The sequence below is a fragment of the Tupaia chinensis genome, unplaced genomic scaffold (assembly GCF_000334495.1).
Source record: "Tupaia chinensis unplaced genomic scaffold, TupChi_1.0 Scaffold000081_1, whole genome shotgun sequence".
Taxonomy (NCBI): Eukaryota; Metazoa; Chordata; class Mammalia; order Scandentia; family Tupaiidae; genus Tupaia; species Tupaia belangeri.
In genome coordinates this window covers 1,347,212-1,363,848 of record NW_006159542.1, presented here as the reverse complement: position 1 = coordinate 1,363,848, position 16,637 = coordinate 1,347,212, and the positions used below count along the sequence as shown (strand labels likewise).

Here is a 16,637-nt window from a genome sequence, read left to right as displayed (position 1 = left end):
ATAAACACTGGAAGATGACAGTCTCTTGAAGGAAGAGGGGGAGTATAGTTTAAGACCAAAAAAAAAACACAGTTTATTAAAATAGAATAAAAATGATAGTGAATAGCAATTCCCCACCAAGATCTTTTTGTTAAACACATTTCTACCAAGATGGTGGCCTTGGTTGTGCAAAGATGATCTCACCAATGGAAAAAGAAAAAGAGAAAAGAAAACTTTATGGTAAAACTTGTCATTTTATTGTCATCCAATATATTTAATGATGGCCTTTGTCACTTTGGTTTTTGAAATCACAGCTAACTACTGAAAACTCATTCCTGCGTTTAGGTTTTCTAAGAGAAACTTTAATTCTAAGGAAGTAACTAAAAAAATCTGAAGTAGAAACAGAAAGCAATTTTATAACACATTCTCTGTCTGTCTCCCCCCCACCCCCGAGAATAAGTATGTAGGAGAGAAAGAGAACCCTCAACATTGCCTGGTCATACCATAATTATTTCCCCTCCATTTCTCCATCCCTCCAGAATCCTGGCTATGCACGCATGTGCCCAGAGTGTTTTTCAAGCCTTTGAGCTGGAATTTGAACCACAGGCAGCCATGTTAAATTTGGCTCTCTGCACAGCACTTAAACTGCTACGCTATGGGGTTGACCCACATGTTCTGTCATTTATTTCAGGTTCATAACTGCTACAAAAGCACAACTCATACGTAATTCTACTAAGGTCCTCTATGCCTTTTCTTAAAATAGAATCAAATCTGTAATAACAACAACAAACAACATCACTAACAACTCTTACTGGGAGCCTTTTAAATACTAGACACTGTCACATCTATTTTATGTGGTTGGCACTATTTCATTCCCATTTTACTAGTGAGGAAACTGAGGTTTAGAGAGGTAAAGTAAGTTGGTCACATAGCAGGCAAGCAGCGGAGCCAGGAACTGAACTTTAGATACGAACCTAGAGAAGCATCTATCACAATGAAGCGTATCTTTTCCTTGACCAGCTTTTCCATATAAGGTATGCATCTATATTTACGTAATGGGAAATAAAAAAAGAGACTGGTAAAATGTATGATATGAGATGCCTGCAAGTTTTAGGAAATCTTAAGTTTATCTTTGATCTTAAGTCATGAGAAATAAAGTGTTATGACATGAATTATGAATGTATCCTCTGGTGCTCTAAAGTCTGTTCTGCACACTCCTCCCACCCCACCCCACCATCGCCACTCCAGTCTTCTGCCTCCTGAGTGGTAGCTTATTCACAAAGATCAAATGGATCTGAAATGCCAGTCTCCTTGGGGAAGTACACAGCAAGTAACCACGGCTAGTCAGATACACAGTCAGATTCTGCTCTGAACACCAGCAGTCACGGGGGCATCCTGCTCCCAAGACTGGCTTTGATTAATTCACCAGGGAACTTGTGTAAGAATTAGTCCTTTGAGTTATCTTCTCTTTGTCAGCTCAAGACTCTGCATCTTTCTTTACATGTGAGTGAGTCTGATTCCTCAGAGGACACTCCCCTTAACCTGCTGCATGGGAGAGCTACACTGGAGTAAGCAACAAGGACTCCATGGGGTTCCCCCAGCATCACCAGGTACCAATCCAGACACCCAGGAGACATCAGAAGGCCTAACACAATTAGCCAACAGCAGAGCCTGCTTACAGAAGGAATTAAACTGGTGGAGAATGTTCAGCTTTCTCCAAAGTCCTACTACCCAGAAGCCATGACCAAGGATTTCTCATGGAAGACTGGACTACATCTCAGGAGTGAGTCGGCTGACTGGTTTGACCACGGCGATGCCCTTTTTCAATATTTGAAGGTAACGTCCAGAAACAACTTTGAATTCTGTAATTTGAGAAGTTTTGATTATATCATCTTAACTTTTTGCCAACCCCTACTTCAAAATAGGCTTTTTATATCAATTTTTAAAATGAACATATTTGCTAAGATCAGATAAAATAGAATACAGGAAGGTTCTGGCCCAAGGAAGAAAGATTCTTCTCAAAGAGGAAAAGAGGATAGTAGAAAACAGAAGCAGTTCTCAGTGACCACTGGTCAATGCTTTAGCTGCCTGATCCTGCTATCCCACTCATGTTCATGCTTAGTTAATGGAGTAATGGAGTAAATACTTATTGGTGCTTACCCACAAAATAAGCTATCAATTCCTTGCTTGAGTCCCCAGTTCTTTCAAAGATTACAGAGAGTGTTTGCGGTGCGAATAGCCGAGTGTCTTCCTAGGAAATACGCTTTCAGAAAGAACTCACAAGCCAGCCATGGTGGTGCAGCACTCCATGACACTGAGGCCACATGGAGGGTCCTGGGTTTGTGATCCGAGGTCTCCCTGTACACACACTGGGCTCTGGGTGGATTATGTTGTGAAGACCCTATTGAGGATGCTTCTCTCTCTTTCTCTCTCTCTCTCTCTCTCGGTGGATCATGGTGTGAAGGCCCTGCTGAGGATGCCTGCCTCTCTCTCTCTCTGATGCAAGAAATAAATAAATTTAAAATAAAAGAAAAGAGCTCCCAAGAGTAGCTAGGCTACATGGCTGACGTGGACTACGTTAGTCCTTTATCATCTGCTCATATCTCTGCACAGCATCAGCAATTTTTCCTATTGGTAATCTGGGGCATTATAATTAAGTTCTGAAAACATAAAGGAACCATCTCAGGTCACTAGGGTAACATTATTTCATGATATCTAAGAATGAAACTCAGATACCCAGGCCACTGTAACCAGAAGATCCCAGGGCTCCAAAAAGGAAGATTAGGAAAGCCTCAAGAAAATGTAGAGGTCAGGCCTGAGACCAGAAGACAGTAGAGAGAGACCGAGCTCAATCATTCTAGAGAGTAGAGAGGAGAGAGGAGCTGTCGCTATCCATCTCATGGACTTCAAGGGCAGAGGGGCAGGTTCAACAGTGGGGCAGGAGAGGGCAGGAGAAAGAACATGGGTTCTGGAGACAAATAAGCCTTGGTTTGAAACCAAGCTCTACTACTTTCTAGCTGAGTGACCTCAAACAAGTTAATGTAATTTCTCTGGGTTTTTGTATTAATTCTTTGAAAGGGAATACTATTACAGGTCCACAAGCCCTCGTGTATAATTCCAAAATCTAAAAAGGTTCTGAAAAGCAAGTTTTTCATAACTTATCTGGCAGCACAACCTGATGTGAGCTGGCAGGAGGTTCTTCTTGGTCTTTATTATTCCACCTAGTGTAACTAAGTCTTCCTGTTTTGTAACAAAAATTTAACTTAACTGGGATGCAATTGGTGTAATGGCTATGTTGCTGGACTCCCATGTAGTTGACAGCGGTTCGAGCCCCAGACCCAGTGACTTAAGCTCACACTGGGAGCATGTGCGTGCGTGCCCAAGATCCCAAGAGGAGAATGGAGGAGAAGGGATTGCGATGTGGCCATCCCCCCTGGGGGGTGACTTCTTGCTTTCTGTCTCTCTGTCTCTTTCTGTCTTTCTGGTGAGCACACACACCCTATAGCAAAAACCTCTCCCCCAAAAAATTTGGTGACAGATACTGTCTCAGAATCCACCAACTGTGTTAAATAATAGTAAATTTATTGTTGGGGCCAGCAGGTGGTGTAGTGGTTAAAGGTGCTGGACTCCCACATGGCCAACTGTGGTTCTAGTCCCAGACCTGGAAGCTTGCTTTCTCCCTTTCCTTCTCTCTCTCTCTCTCTCTCTCTCTCTGGTGAGCACTCTGAGGGAACTATTATTCTTTTTAAAATAATAATAAGTAAATTAAATTATGAAGTAGTATATGCATTACTGTTCTAAAATAATTGTGACTTCCTAAAATTAGAAAATGTTTTACTTCGGAAATATGTCTGGCTGCATAGGTTCAGATAATTTGCACTATATTTTAGAAGACTGAAGGAGGATTCAATAGGAAATGAGAAAATGTGCATAAAATATTACTGTACACAGCATTAAAGTCTTGACAATTATAGGTACTAGGATTAGACTTGTTAGAGAATGTTCAGGAAATATGATAGTGGCTAGTAACCATTGTGAGCTCTCCACATTAAGGGTTAGATCATTCTACACAGCCAGCTGGGCCCCTGAAAGCTACAGGGAAGGGAGGTACTGCTCTTCTCTAAAGGAGAGCCCTCTCCAACCTATGTCTGTGATGGAATCCTTCTGTGGGTGGCCAACACAGGGTCTTCCACTTTAGACTGAGGACATCTCAGGAAATTTGGCCTTTTCTGGCTCCCCTTTGGCATGGAGCAAGTCACTGTGCTTGGAGATGGAACTTCGTATCTGGACCTTTTCTTCGACCATTCTCCATAATGCACCATCTCACTGGGAAAATGATCTGACCAGGTAGATCCATTAAGTATCTGGCATAGAAACAGGAACTATTTCAAAAAGTTACCCTAATCATCACCTAACTAACTGGGTTTTTCTGGCACACTCGGAACTCAGAAGTGAAACTATGATACCTAATAATAGACATAAGTACTAAAGTGAGAACTGTCCCAATATGAATATACTTCAAAAAGTTTTAAATGACAACTTCAATAAAATGCTTGGGTATTTCTCTCCCACTTCCCTGCAAAATTTCCCCTCACAGGCATTTTGCAGCAGTGTGCAGGGAAATTCAAATCAGGATCAAGCGCCTACCGAGGTACTTCCTTTATTCTCTACTTCTAAATGCCATCAGCAGAAGGCGCACACGTGCACCCCTCTTGACCATGACCTCTTAGAATTAGAGCGTTTGTCAAGATGGCGGCATGATCTTCAGAAGTGTTCCTACAAAAAGCGCTCAGCCCAAGCCTGGGAAATGAACTCATGGAAGCAGGGAGACTTTTAGTGTATCAACTCTCAGATGAAAGCAAGACAGCTTGAGAATGTGAGGAGATGATTACCCCTTTGAAAATCTCATTGGCTTCCCACTGACCACAGGATAAAGTTAAGGTCAAAAAACCTTAACATAATTAATGTAGCTCCTTGCTATCTGGCTCAAAATCAACTTCTGCTCTGTTTTAAAATCTCTTCCTTTAACCTACCCTGGCCTTATTTAAATATCTCAAATGTACTAAGTCACCTTTTGAGTCTTTCTAGGTGCCTTCCTTCTGACTGGAACAATCTTCCCTACCTCCTTAGCTCAACTTCTACCCCTTTAGTCAGCTTGCTTACATAGTAGTTTCCCAATCAAGGGAGACTTCATCCTTCTACTACGGTGGTCTTTCTGTGCTCCTAGAAGTCTCTGTGCTTCCTGGTCATAAAATTGCCAGATTTGTTTAATGATATTTTTCTGATTAAATTCTAAGTTCCTTGAGGGCAAGCACTGTTCAATATATTCAACTCCATATGAACAAATGTCTCTATTAAGTAGACCTTCTTCCTTTAACAGTCAAATAGGAAACCAACAAGATAAAATGTCTACATAATTGGTCTTCGAAAATGACTATATCATTGGCAAAATAGAACTCATATTATTTTCCATCTTTTTTTTTTTTTTTTGAGGGAAAGTGAGAAATCACACACACATACCCAGGGGGGATAGACAAGCCACAATCACCTTCCTTCCATACTCCTCCTGGGATGTGGGGCATGCACACAGACATGCCCCATGTACTTTCCAAGTTGCTGAGTCCAGAACTTGAACCATGCAATCGATCATGTGGGATCCAGCCGCCTTAACCACCATGCCACTTGGCTGACCCTATTTTCCATCATTAAAGGCAAGAAAACTTAAAGTTAAAACAAATATCTTTTCAACACCTGGGGAGGAATGGGGTTTATGTCTAGGTAACTTTTCAGTGGGGCACAATAGACTATTTCTTCTTCTTAATCACATCTTGGTTCTCAGTAGATTTTTCCTCCCTTTATGAGAAAGATAAGGAGAAAGCTAGGAAAAGGGAGGAGAAGAGAGAGAGGGAGGGATGGAGGGAGAAGCTAGGCATTTTTGACAAAGTCTTGTTGAGTCCCAGTCTTCCTGCCCCAGACTTCCAGATTCAGGTATGTAATGGTACCCAGTGTGTTCAGGTTGGCCCTGGTTCAGGAAATGAATCTCTAAATCTGGACCCCAGTAAATTTTGTTTGCCTTAATTTTTTATGACTCTAGTATGTCGTCAACATTATTTCCACCAGAGAAGTTAAAAATTAAATATTTCATCACCTAATATCAAATCACCAATCTGAGTCACAGGACAAACCAGCTGAGTCACTTCTGGCAGGAAATGTGCAGTGCAGTAGAATTTAGCAGTATCTCCATTCACAAAACCAAAGCAGAGGCCAGCAGTTCTGACCCTGGCCATGAATAGTCCAGTTTGGCTGCTTGGAGTAATGTGTCAGCCCCCTCCCTGATCACAGATTTGGAGGCTGGCTGCCCAATCAATACCCTGAAGTTTTCTAAGCATGGATGGAAAGAAAATTGCACCTTGCATTTGGTTTCATTCAATCCATGTTCTAAATCCAGGAACCTGCAGAACTACTTTAAATGTTCTAGAGATAAACAGGAAGGAATAAGATGCATACATTGGGGCTGGCAGGTGGTGTGGTGGTTAAAAGCACTGGATTCCCATATGGCTGACCGCAATTTGAGTACCAAACCTGGTGGCTTGCTTTCTCACTTTCCCTTTCTCTCTCTCTCTCTGTCTGGTCAAATTAAATAATCATAATAACAAAAACAAATGGAATTAAAGAAATAAATAATTCTCTTTTTAAACAAAGATGCTTACACATCATTATTATGATTGTATTTAATACAATAACCAGACTAGAGCAGAGTATCAACTTGGGTGAATGAATTACCATCTTTCTAAAAGGACAGAAGTCAGCCTATGAGGATGGAATTTGGGAGAGGAGGTCAGTATGAACATAGAGAAGTGCAGGGGAAATTGGAATGAGTTGTTGGAATGCCCCCAGGGCAAACATTAGGACTCTAATCTCAATTCTGGTGGGGAAGCCTCACAGACAGCAGGGGTGGGGGAGTGAACAAGGGTAAAGTATTGAAATATCTTTATATTAGACCATTGTTCATGTGTCAGAAGTAAATTAGGGGTGATATAGTGAGGGATTCAATAAAGAGACAGAGTAGAGAAAACTAAAAATACCCACTGCTACCATCTGAAGTTTGTGTCCCCTCAAAAAGTCTTTGTTGAAACTCGGTCACCAATGCGATGCTGTTAATATGTGGGATCTTTGAGAGGTGACTGAATCACAAGCACTGAGTCCTCAGGAATGGGATTCGGGCTCTTGTAGAAGAAACCGCAGAGAGCTACCGTCCTCCCTTCTACCATGTGATGACATAGCAAGGCACCATCTATGACAGGATATGGGTCCCCACCAGACACCAAATCTGCTGGCTCCCTGTGAGAATAAGTTTCTGCTCTTTATAAACTACCCAGTCCATTGTTATAAGCAATGGATGAACCAGGATGTCCACTGAGCATATGAACTTTAGAGAAGGCTCTATAGTGAAATAATGCAAATGGGTGCTTAGGTAGGGGGTAGAGCTGACTATAACTGGTAGGAGTAGGGTCACATGACCTGCCTTCCATGTGAGCAGAAAGGGAAGACACCTGCAGAACCTCCCTCTTTCAGTGAGACCACAAGCTCTTACACAGGCCCTTTAGCATCACTGACTTACAAATGAGGCTCCTCAGCTTGGCCTGAAATCAAGTGATATGAAGACTTTTTTCCAGGACACTATACAGAATAGTATTGTCATGCCAATCCAGCTTTTAACGAAACATTTAAAGTGAATTTGACAACTAAGGATCTTTGGGAAAAGCTAACTCATCCGTGTTAAGGCTGGGCAAAATCTTCCCTAAAAGTTCTCTTGTCTTAAGCACTCTGCTGGCACTGTGGCCTGTGAACTGAAGGAGTTAAAAATCTTATCAAGAAAGTTACTGTACTATGTTCTTCACCTTCCTCCTCCCTTCCCTTTCCTTCCGAAACAATTCAGTCCCAAAGTCACTAGGTGGTACTGAATAAGACGGTGCAGTAGAAGGGGGTGGGAGGAGCCATAGTGATCCAGCCATGTGTGCTGGTGCCAGAATAGGGTTGGCAAGAAACAGCAGCGACCCAGCAAAAAGGTGTTGGAGCCCAAGTGACATAGGGTGTTAGTAGTGACAGTGGCTACCTAGAAAGTGATGTTAGAGCCCAAATTTGGTGAGGAAAAAAAAAAAGAGAGAGAGAGATTGGCTACATAAGGGGGGACAGAATTCAAGTAATAACTGTATTGAAGATTAGGAGACAGGTATGTAAATATGGAAAGAAGACATGCATGAACCTCATATTAAATTAGAATTAAAGGTGTTAAGTAAACTCATGTGTTTCAAGACAGACAGAAAGAGGATATTCTCTAATTCTGTCCACTGGGAGTGCCTGGGAGATTTGACAATCCAGTAGCAGACAGCACACCTAGCACCCAGGTCTTGGTTTCTAAATGCTGCTCTCCACTAAAAGGAACTGGCATTCTCTGGAAAAATGGCCGACTCCAGGGTTGGGAAAGTATAAAATGAAACTGGAACACCTTGTGATACCAGGAATAATGGAGACATCTCAAAAAGACACGGAAGATAGCTTGAAAGGGCTTCCACGAGCTATATCTAAACAAATAAAGGCTAAATACAATAAAAGAAATGGATTACGACCCATCGAATATAATAGGAATCCATGAGATCTCACTGACATAAACAAATCAGCCATTTAAAGTCTTATAAGTAGTGAAGATTACACAGTACCAAAATACCTTCCCACAAATATTTATTATTACAAAAGGAAAAAGTAACTTTACCATGGAGAATCGTGGTAGACTCTTTTCAATCAAGTGATCAAGACTAACAAGTAATCAAAGTTAACACAAGTCTGGGAACCAGCAGTTAGCGTAATGGCTATGTCGCTGGACTCCCACATAGTCGACCGTGGTTCGCATCCCGGACCCAGTGGCTTAAAACTCATGCCGGGCGCGTGTGCGTGCGTGCCCAAGATCCTGAGAGGAGAATGGAGGAGAAGGGATTGCAGCGTGACCATCCCCCCTGGGGGGTGATTTCTCGCTTTCTGTCTCTATGTCTCTCTCTGTCTGTCTGGCGAGCACACGCGCCCTATAGCGAAAACCTCTTAAAAAAAAAAAAGGAAGTTAACACAAGTCTCCCTCTAATGGAACAAACTGATACTATGTACTTCTACCTGTCTGGATACTGTGAGAATACAGTACCAGTTCTGTGGTATATCCCACCAAGGTTGTATGACCTGGTGGCAATCTGTGAAAGCACCAGACAGACACAAAGTGAGGGACATTTGACAAAACTGAGAGCAACTGGGCATCGTGTTGGCAATTTACTCTCAAGAGCTTAAGAATAAAATACTAATTTAGAATCTCTCTCTTTTTTTTTTTTTTTTTTTTTTTAGGTTTCAGGTAGTTTCAGTATTTAAAAATTAATAATAAGAAGAATCATCTTGTATCCTTGTAGACCTGACAGGCAGTCAAGAGTCAAGATAGGACTAAAATCTGGACAGACCAAGTTAAATTCCAATAATTATGTTTTAGGGCAACACTTCTTAAATTATCTCTGGTAAAAGATCAGTTCCCCCTTCTCCAATCCACTGTAGACCAACGCTTGTATAAGATACAAAACCCCACGCTTGGATTTCAGGACAGTATCAGATTGCTACAGAGTTTTCCAACGCTTACTCCCATTGTCTGTATTCATCCTAGCATGGATCCCTGACAAACAGTTCATGGACTAGCTCAGATTGCACTCTGAGCAGCACTTTCCTATGGTAGGATCCATGGATCCCTGTTGCCATCATACCCACAGGGTAAATAAAAACACTGTTATCCTTAAAGGCAGCAACAATTGCCCCTCTAATGAACATCAGTCATTTATACAAAGTACGCAAGAAAGGGTCTGCCCCAGCAATGGAAGGGAACTAAAGACCTGCTTTTGCTTATAGTAACTTAACTACTCTAAATGGGTCATATGACAAGGGTGGGTAAGACACCCCTGATTCCATAGTAATTGCTTTATGGTGACTTATAGAAAGAGGAATACAATCATGTAAAAGACGGACAAAAACACCCTCCGTGAGTCAATCTGGTACACTGAGTCTCAACTATCATGGTTAGTAAAGCTCATCACTCAAATAGGGTTAGTCTAGCACATGCCCAAGTCAGATGGGCTTGACTCAAGTACAGATACTCAGGGTCAAGCTTCTGACTCAAACACAGGGTACACACGGGCACACTCTGGTTCTATGTCAAATAAAAGACAAATCTCTGTAATAAACCAAAACCAAAGCAGCACAAGAAAGGAGCTAGTACATCTGCTAGGAAGGGACAAACCATTCAGGTTCAGGGTTCCTCCTAAGGACACACTCACACTCATGTTGCAAGTCCCTGAAATCCTGAAATCCTTGTGCCAGGGCTCTCCTGACGCACACACAGAGGAGGCTCCACCTAGAAACCCACATGCTGGAATCAGCAAAGGCAGATGTCCACAGCATCTCTCTGGTATGAGGTACTTTGCTTACCTGGGGCAGTTTTGTAACACGATGTTCTGGAGGGCAGCGATGGGGCATTCTTTGCCCTGGGGCTCTGTGTACTCTGCAAGACCTGTCTCTGCCTCTTCAGCTCCTCTTCCCTTTCCTGGGCTGCTCGGATCTCTTCTTCGATCATGGACAAAGTCCGCTGCTTCCTTGACCTCAGCTTGAAGGGCCCGACCATGACGTCAGATTCTTGAGTGGCCAGGAGGGAGGCTGTGCTTCTCAGCTCAGCAGCCTCTGAGTACTTGCTAAAATAGCCCCCTTCTGGCCTGGTCTCCTCCATGTTTATTGGGCCACTTGGCTGCACGGTTGGCAGTGGTTGTGGGGGTTCCCTTTCCCTGAGTGCCCTGTCTTCTGCAGGCAGGATCTTTGGTAATACATCCCTTTTCTCTTGAACGGGAGAGGACACCTGAGGTGGCTCAAACATGCTCTGAGGCTTCTCTGAGCCAGAAGCGCTGGTTTCAGCTTCATCTACAGTTGCTTCAGGTCCCTGATGTTCTGCTCCATCCTTGCTGGTTTTGGATATAGCTTTATCCACCTGCTCAGCTATGGCTTGATGAATGGCATTCTGTACCAGGATACCAGCCTGATATTCCAAGGAGTCGTCAACTGACGGAGAGTCTCCCAGCGTGGAAGAAGGAGAATAGAAACCGTGATCACTAAATGATTTGGAGACACCTTCTCCTCGGCTTTCTGAGGGGTTGTCAGTTTGTGGAGTCTGGGGCAGAGAAAAATCGGCCAGTGAGTTTTCCTGGAGGGCATTGGTTGTCTCATTGGAGGCCCCACTGTCACTGATATTGTCCATGCTGAAATCATTGGACAGAGTCTCCAGGACGGTGGTATCCTGGGACCTCACTGACAGTTCATCCAAACCAGAGTCGAGCTCCTCTTGGGTCAAAGAGATGTTGACTGATCTTGAAAACTGATCCAAAATCCCATGGTCATCATCCTTGACCACAGTGAGGATGGCCCGGGCACTTGTGAACTCTCCATCCTCTGCCCACAGTTTAGATAAGGGCCCACGTTTAGAGGGCTCACTATAGGGCCCTTCCTTGCCCTGAGGGGCTGTACTACCCTGTCCCCCTCCCGCCATCTGGGTCTCCAGGGCACAGGGGGCTTTCTGCCCTTTGGCTGCTGATGTGCCACTGTCTTCTGGAGGTCCTCCCATGAAAGCTGGTCTCGTGATGGTAGGTGGCTTGTCCGAGTGCATTGACCCCAGAGGCCTGTAGAAAGGCTTGATAGAGAACAGTCTGGGTGTACTCTGGCCCTTGGCCACCGCTGGCCTGGAATGTTCCATCAGCTGGAACTGTTTGCGAGCAGCAGAGAAATCTATCTGCTCTGTGACGATGTCCTCCTTGGCATTCTCGGGCATGCTTGAATGTTCGTGAGGGGATGCAGGGGCTGTGCAGAGCTGCACTGGGGGTGGGGGTGGCTGCTGCTGCTGCTGCTGCAATTGCTGCTGCAACAGCAACTGCTCCTGCTGTGCCCTCTTCTCCTTGCGCTCCTTGTACTTTTTGTGTGATTCCAGATGTTCCTCATCCAGCTGCTCCTCAATGGTTTTTTCCTGGGGGGGATTCCACCATTTGGCGGCAATGCCAGGATTCTTCTTCACGGCCTGACTCCGGATGAGCTCTCTCCTCTCCTTTTCCAGCTCCAGCATCTCTTCTGAAGGTCTCACTTTCCTGACACAGTACTGCTCTTTCTCATGCTCGTCATCCTCAAAGAGTTTAGAGGGCTTCTTGTCCTCATGGAAGGCACGCAGCTCGAACTTGGCCTCCTTCTTCAACGTGGTGAGTGTGAACTCCCCATCTCGGGAGGAACACCGTGAGCTAGTTGAGGAGCTGGGGCTCACAGGGACCTGAAGGCTGTCCCCCAGTACCTCCCTGGGCTGCGCTGGGGAGTGGCCATTTGCTCTTTCCCCCTCCGCCATGGTGTCGGTGTTGCCTTTATTGAGATCAATGGGAGGAGGCACCTGCCTACCAGATGCTCTCTCAGTGGGTTCTGGCTGGATGCTGGTGTGGGCAGGTGGGCTCAGGCTGCCCACTCGGATCGCCACACCTGGCTCTGGGGAAGATGTGCCGTTGTAAGTTCCATCCACAACGGAATCACAACAGTTGGCCTCTAGCACCTCGTCTAGATAGCGGATCTCTCTGGCCACATCGTTATCCAGGGATTCATGGTGATCAGTGAGGAGGCCATTGTGTGGGGGTGAGTAGAAAGGGGAGGGGTGGTCCATGGAATGTGGAGTTGAGGTGATTCCAGGAACACTTTTACATTCTGCAACAGACACCTCAATTTCCATGTTTTTGTGGTCTGGAGGAAGAGAACTGGGAGCAGGCTCCAGAAGGCTGGCACTATAGTTGTCTTGCTCGCTTTTTAACCGGATATCATCCTCAGAAAGCTGGGGAGGTTTCTGAAATAAAGAGAAAACAAAAATCAGGCTTAAATACTCCATCTCGTACGTTGTGAACGCTGAGAAATTAACTCATAACTTGGTCGGGCTCAGTGGTGCAGTAGGTAGCAACCTGAACTGTAGTGCTGGAAGCCACAACATGGCTGACCTCATGTTCAAATCCCAGGATCGGCTTGAAAGCATGTATAATGCATGCTTGTGTGTCTAAGATCTTGATGAGCTACAGAGCTGGAAAAACAGGATTGTGGTGTCTCAAGACCCTCTAGAGGGCCCTTCTCTCTCTCTCATGTTCATACTCGTGCATGTACATAGTTTCTATCATGAAAAAAATTACTATATAAAAAAGAAGAAATTAACTCATAAGTAACAGGAAGAAAAACTGGAAAAATAAAACAGTGATAAGTTACTTTAATTGGAGATTTCCCTTTCAATAATCCTGTAAATATTGGTTTTGTTCTGGTAATGAGTATCTAATGCTCTCCAATTTACAGATTCCACTTTGTTCACTGGGTGTTCAATACATGCTAGTTTCTGGGCCAGCCCTGAGGTGCAGTAGTAATGCATTACTAAAGAAATGCCAGATCCCACATGGCAATGAGCAGTTCAAATCCCAGCCCAGTCAGCTCAAAATACCCTGGGCAAACATGTCAGTGCCAGGATCCAATAGGCTGCAGGACTGGAGGAAGAGGATCATGGTGTGACCTGTCCCTGCGGAGGTGCTTCTCTCTCTCTCTTCTCTCTCTCCCTCTCTTTCTCTCTCTCTCTCTCTCTCTCATTCTCAACTGCATGTATTCTATCATGAATAAAAGGGAAAAGAAACCACTACATGCTAGTTCCATTTTTAAACTTTGTCTTTTAAAGTGGAAAAGAGTTGATAGTTATTTTAACTGTCTTCCAATATACTTCATACTTCATAGTAAACTGCTGAAGGCTATGTAATGGGGTTATATGTGTCCCCCCAATTGTAAAAAGTTATTTTGCATGAACAAATCTTCTTCTTAAAAACACGTGATTCTCTGCCACATGTAATGCAATTATTCTGGAGCTAAGAAATTTTGGGGAAAATCTTTCCAAAATAAAATATTAGCAAATAGTAGAGCCCTTCAATGGCTCTGTACAGGCTACTGTGTCCTACTGCCATGGCTATAATTGAACATGTGCATTATAAACACCATAACCAAAGCCACTGACTGCACAGTTCCGATCTTCAAGCTGCAGCAAAACTTCTTAGTTAAGGAGTATTGCTTTGCAAAGTTTACCTTCTTTCTATTTTCTGAAACATTTTATATCTCTAATTTGCAGTTAAATAAGAAAACCAGATCTTCTTAATGTTCTTAAATATCTTTTTTAAAAAAACATCAGTTATCTGGCAATTCTGTTATTTGGCATTATTAGTAAGATTAATTTTCTATTTTTAGAATAAAATTTTCTTTTATATAGAAGGACTCTGGTTTGTCTCTGAGATCTCCAGTGGTAAAGTATGAATTTAATTGAATGAATTTAAGTATTTCACTAATACCTTGGTCGGCTTTTCAAGTTTATAGTAAGTTTGATATTTCTGACATAGTATAGGGCAAAACTGCAATATAGTATACTGTTAACTTACTTTTTTCAACAATTTAAAGACTTAGAACATAATATTAAAATGCCACTTTAATGATTCTTAGGGGATTAATGAAAAATCCTTCTAAGGAAAGTGGATAATTACGGATTTGTTCACGAGAACTAATGTATTAATCCGTTACGGTGTGGCTAAACAGAAATACCTGAGATTGGGAGATTTATATAGAGCAGAGGTTTATTTCCTCATGGTTCTGGTGTCTGGGAAGTCCAAGAACATGGGTCAGGCCTCACAACAAGGTTGAAACAGACTGGAAGGCAGACAGTGAAGACAGGAAGCAGGAAGAGGAAATAGACTCTTCCACTTCCTGTTTGTCCCGCCCACAATCACTCCCAGCCAATTGAGTGGTGTCTGCCCACATAGAAGGCGGGTCCTTCTCTTAAAGGTATCAGCACCTCCCAACACAAACATTAGGGGCCATAGTTCAAAACAAAAACCTCTGCAGGACAGACCATTATCCAAACCATAGCATCTAGTAAAACGTGGGTGTTTATCCTGCGTGCTATGCATTGCTGTCAGAAATTTGAGAGACTTTCATGGTTATCCATGATCTGGAAAATTTCCTTTGTCCCATGTTTTCCACATTTCCTTCAGACTTAAATCAGTCCAGTATTGAGTGGTCTGAAAACTCATGACGTATTTTTCCTATGCAAAAATACATCAGGACATTTTCTATTTGTTTTTTTTTTTGGGGGGGGAAGGTTTTTGCTATAGGGCACGTGTGCTCACTAGAAGGAGAGAGATAGAGAGACAGCAAGAAATCACCCCCCAAGAGGGATGGCCAGGAGAAATTCCTTCTCCTCCGTTCTCCTCTCCGGATCTTGGGCACACGTGCACGTGCGCCCAGCGAGAGTTTAAGCCACTGAGTCAGGGATTCGAACTGTGGTCGGCTACTTGGGAGTCCAGCAACATAGCCATTACGCCAACTGCTGGTCCCACGTCAGGACTTTTTCCATGACCCAATAATATATACTCTCTCTCTGGAAATAAAAAATATCAGAGTATTCCTCCTTTACCAACACATTTTGATCTCTGATATTCTTCCATTCTAGGTCTTGGCTTTGTCAAAATCTGATATGTAGTATGTATAATAGAAATAATAATTATTATTATAAATATTTAATGTAATTGTTGATCACTCTCTCTCTCTCTTTTTCTTTTTAGTGTGTTTGTTTGCCATAGGGCATGTGTGTTCACTGGAGAAAGAGTCAGAGAGAAGAAAAGTGAGAAATCACCTCCCAGGGGTGGGAGTGGGGGGTGGATATGACCACACACAACCCCTTCTCATCCATTCTCCTCCTGGAATTTTGGGCACACATGCACATGCCCCCAGCATGAGTTTCAAGCCACAGGGTCCAGGCCTAGAACTGTGGTTGGCCATATGGGAATCCAGAGCCTTAACCACCACATCAGTTGTCTTTATCTTTAACCACCATTAACTAGTGGTTCAGTTATCTTCAGAATGACCAAAACAGGCATGTCAAATAAGTTTTGATTGCTCTTTTAAATCTCTTAATTAAACTTTATTATGATTATTATTATTATTTTTGGTAAGACATCTGTCCAAAACTTCTTCTCATGCATTAGTAAGAGTTACAGAAAAATCCAATGCCTGAAACTTAATGGCAGCCATTCAAATTCAAATAAATCTAGGCCCAAAATTAGCCTACTCTATGGAAAGTTATTACTGGAATAAACAGACCAATACTCTCTCTCTCTCTCTCCAATGAGCACACAAGCCATATGGCAAAAAAAAAAATCTTAAAAAAAAAAAATTGGGGATCACAGTTTAAAATTATCCCTTTCTAAATACATCTTAAGTCTAGACATTGGAGGGTAAAAACAGAAAAAAAAAAAGAGGACCTTTACGGGAGTCACATGAGGCCTTGTGCCCTTCTTCTCATCATTCCATAAATTCAAAAAACTCTTCCTGATACTCAAATTCTATCTACTTCAGAGAACAGCATCTCTAAATCCAAATAATCAGGGTAGAGATATTTAGAAACAATTGTGTGTTACAGATTCATATCATGGGCCAGAGGTCTAAGTTTTTGTTAAGTTGGACAACAATTACAACAAAAGAGCAAATTCCTGAATTCTACT

At 42.9% G+C, this 16,637-nt stretch overlaps 1 protein-coding gene across 11 annotated transcripts in view; it reads right to left on the bottom strand.

The window, feature by feature from the left end:
* Nucleotides 1–16,637, bottom strand: part of PALM2AKAP2 (PALM2 and AKAP2 fusion) — a 403,573-nt gene that overhangs the window by 24,115 nt on the left and 362,821 nt on the right. For 10 of the 11 annotated variants that reach the window (XM_027769417.1, XM_027769396.1, XM_027769405.1 and 7 more), the window contains one exon: nucleotides 10,489–12,913. In XM_027769417.1, coding sequence (XP_027625218.1) covers nucleotides 10,489–12,913 — 2,425 coding nt within the window. Of the gene's footprint in view, nucleotides 1–10,488; nucleotides 12,914–14,679; nucleotides 14,777–16,637 lie in introns of those variants that run through there. The other variant, XM_027769412.1, reaches the window with a different exon arrangement.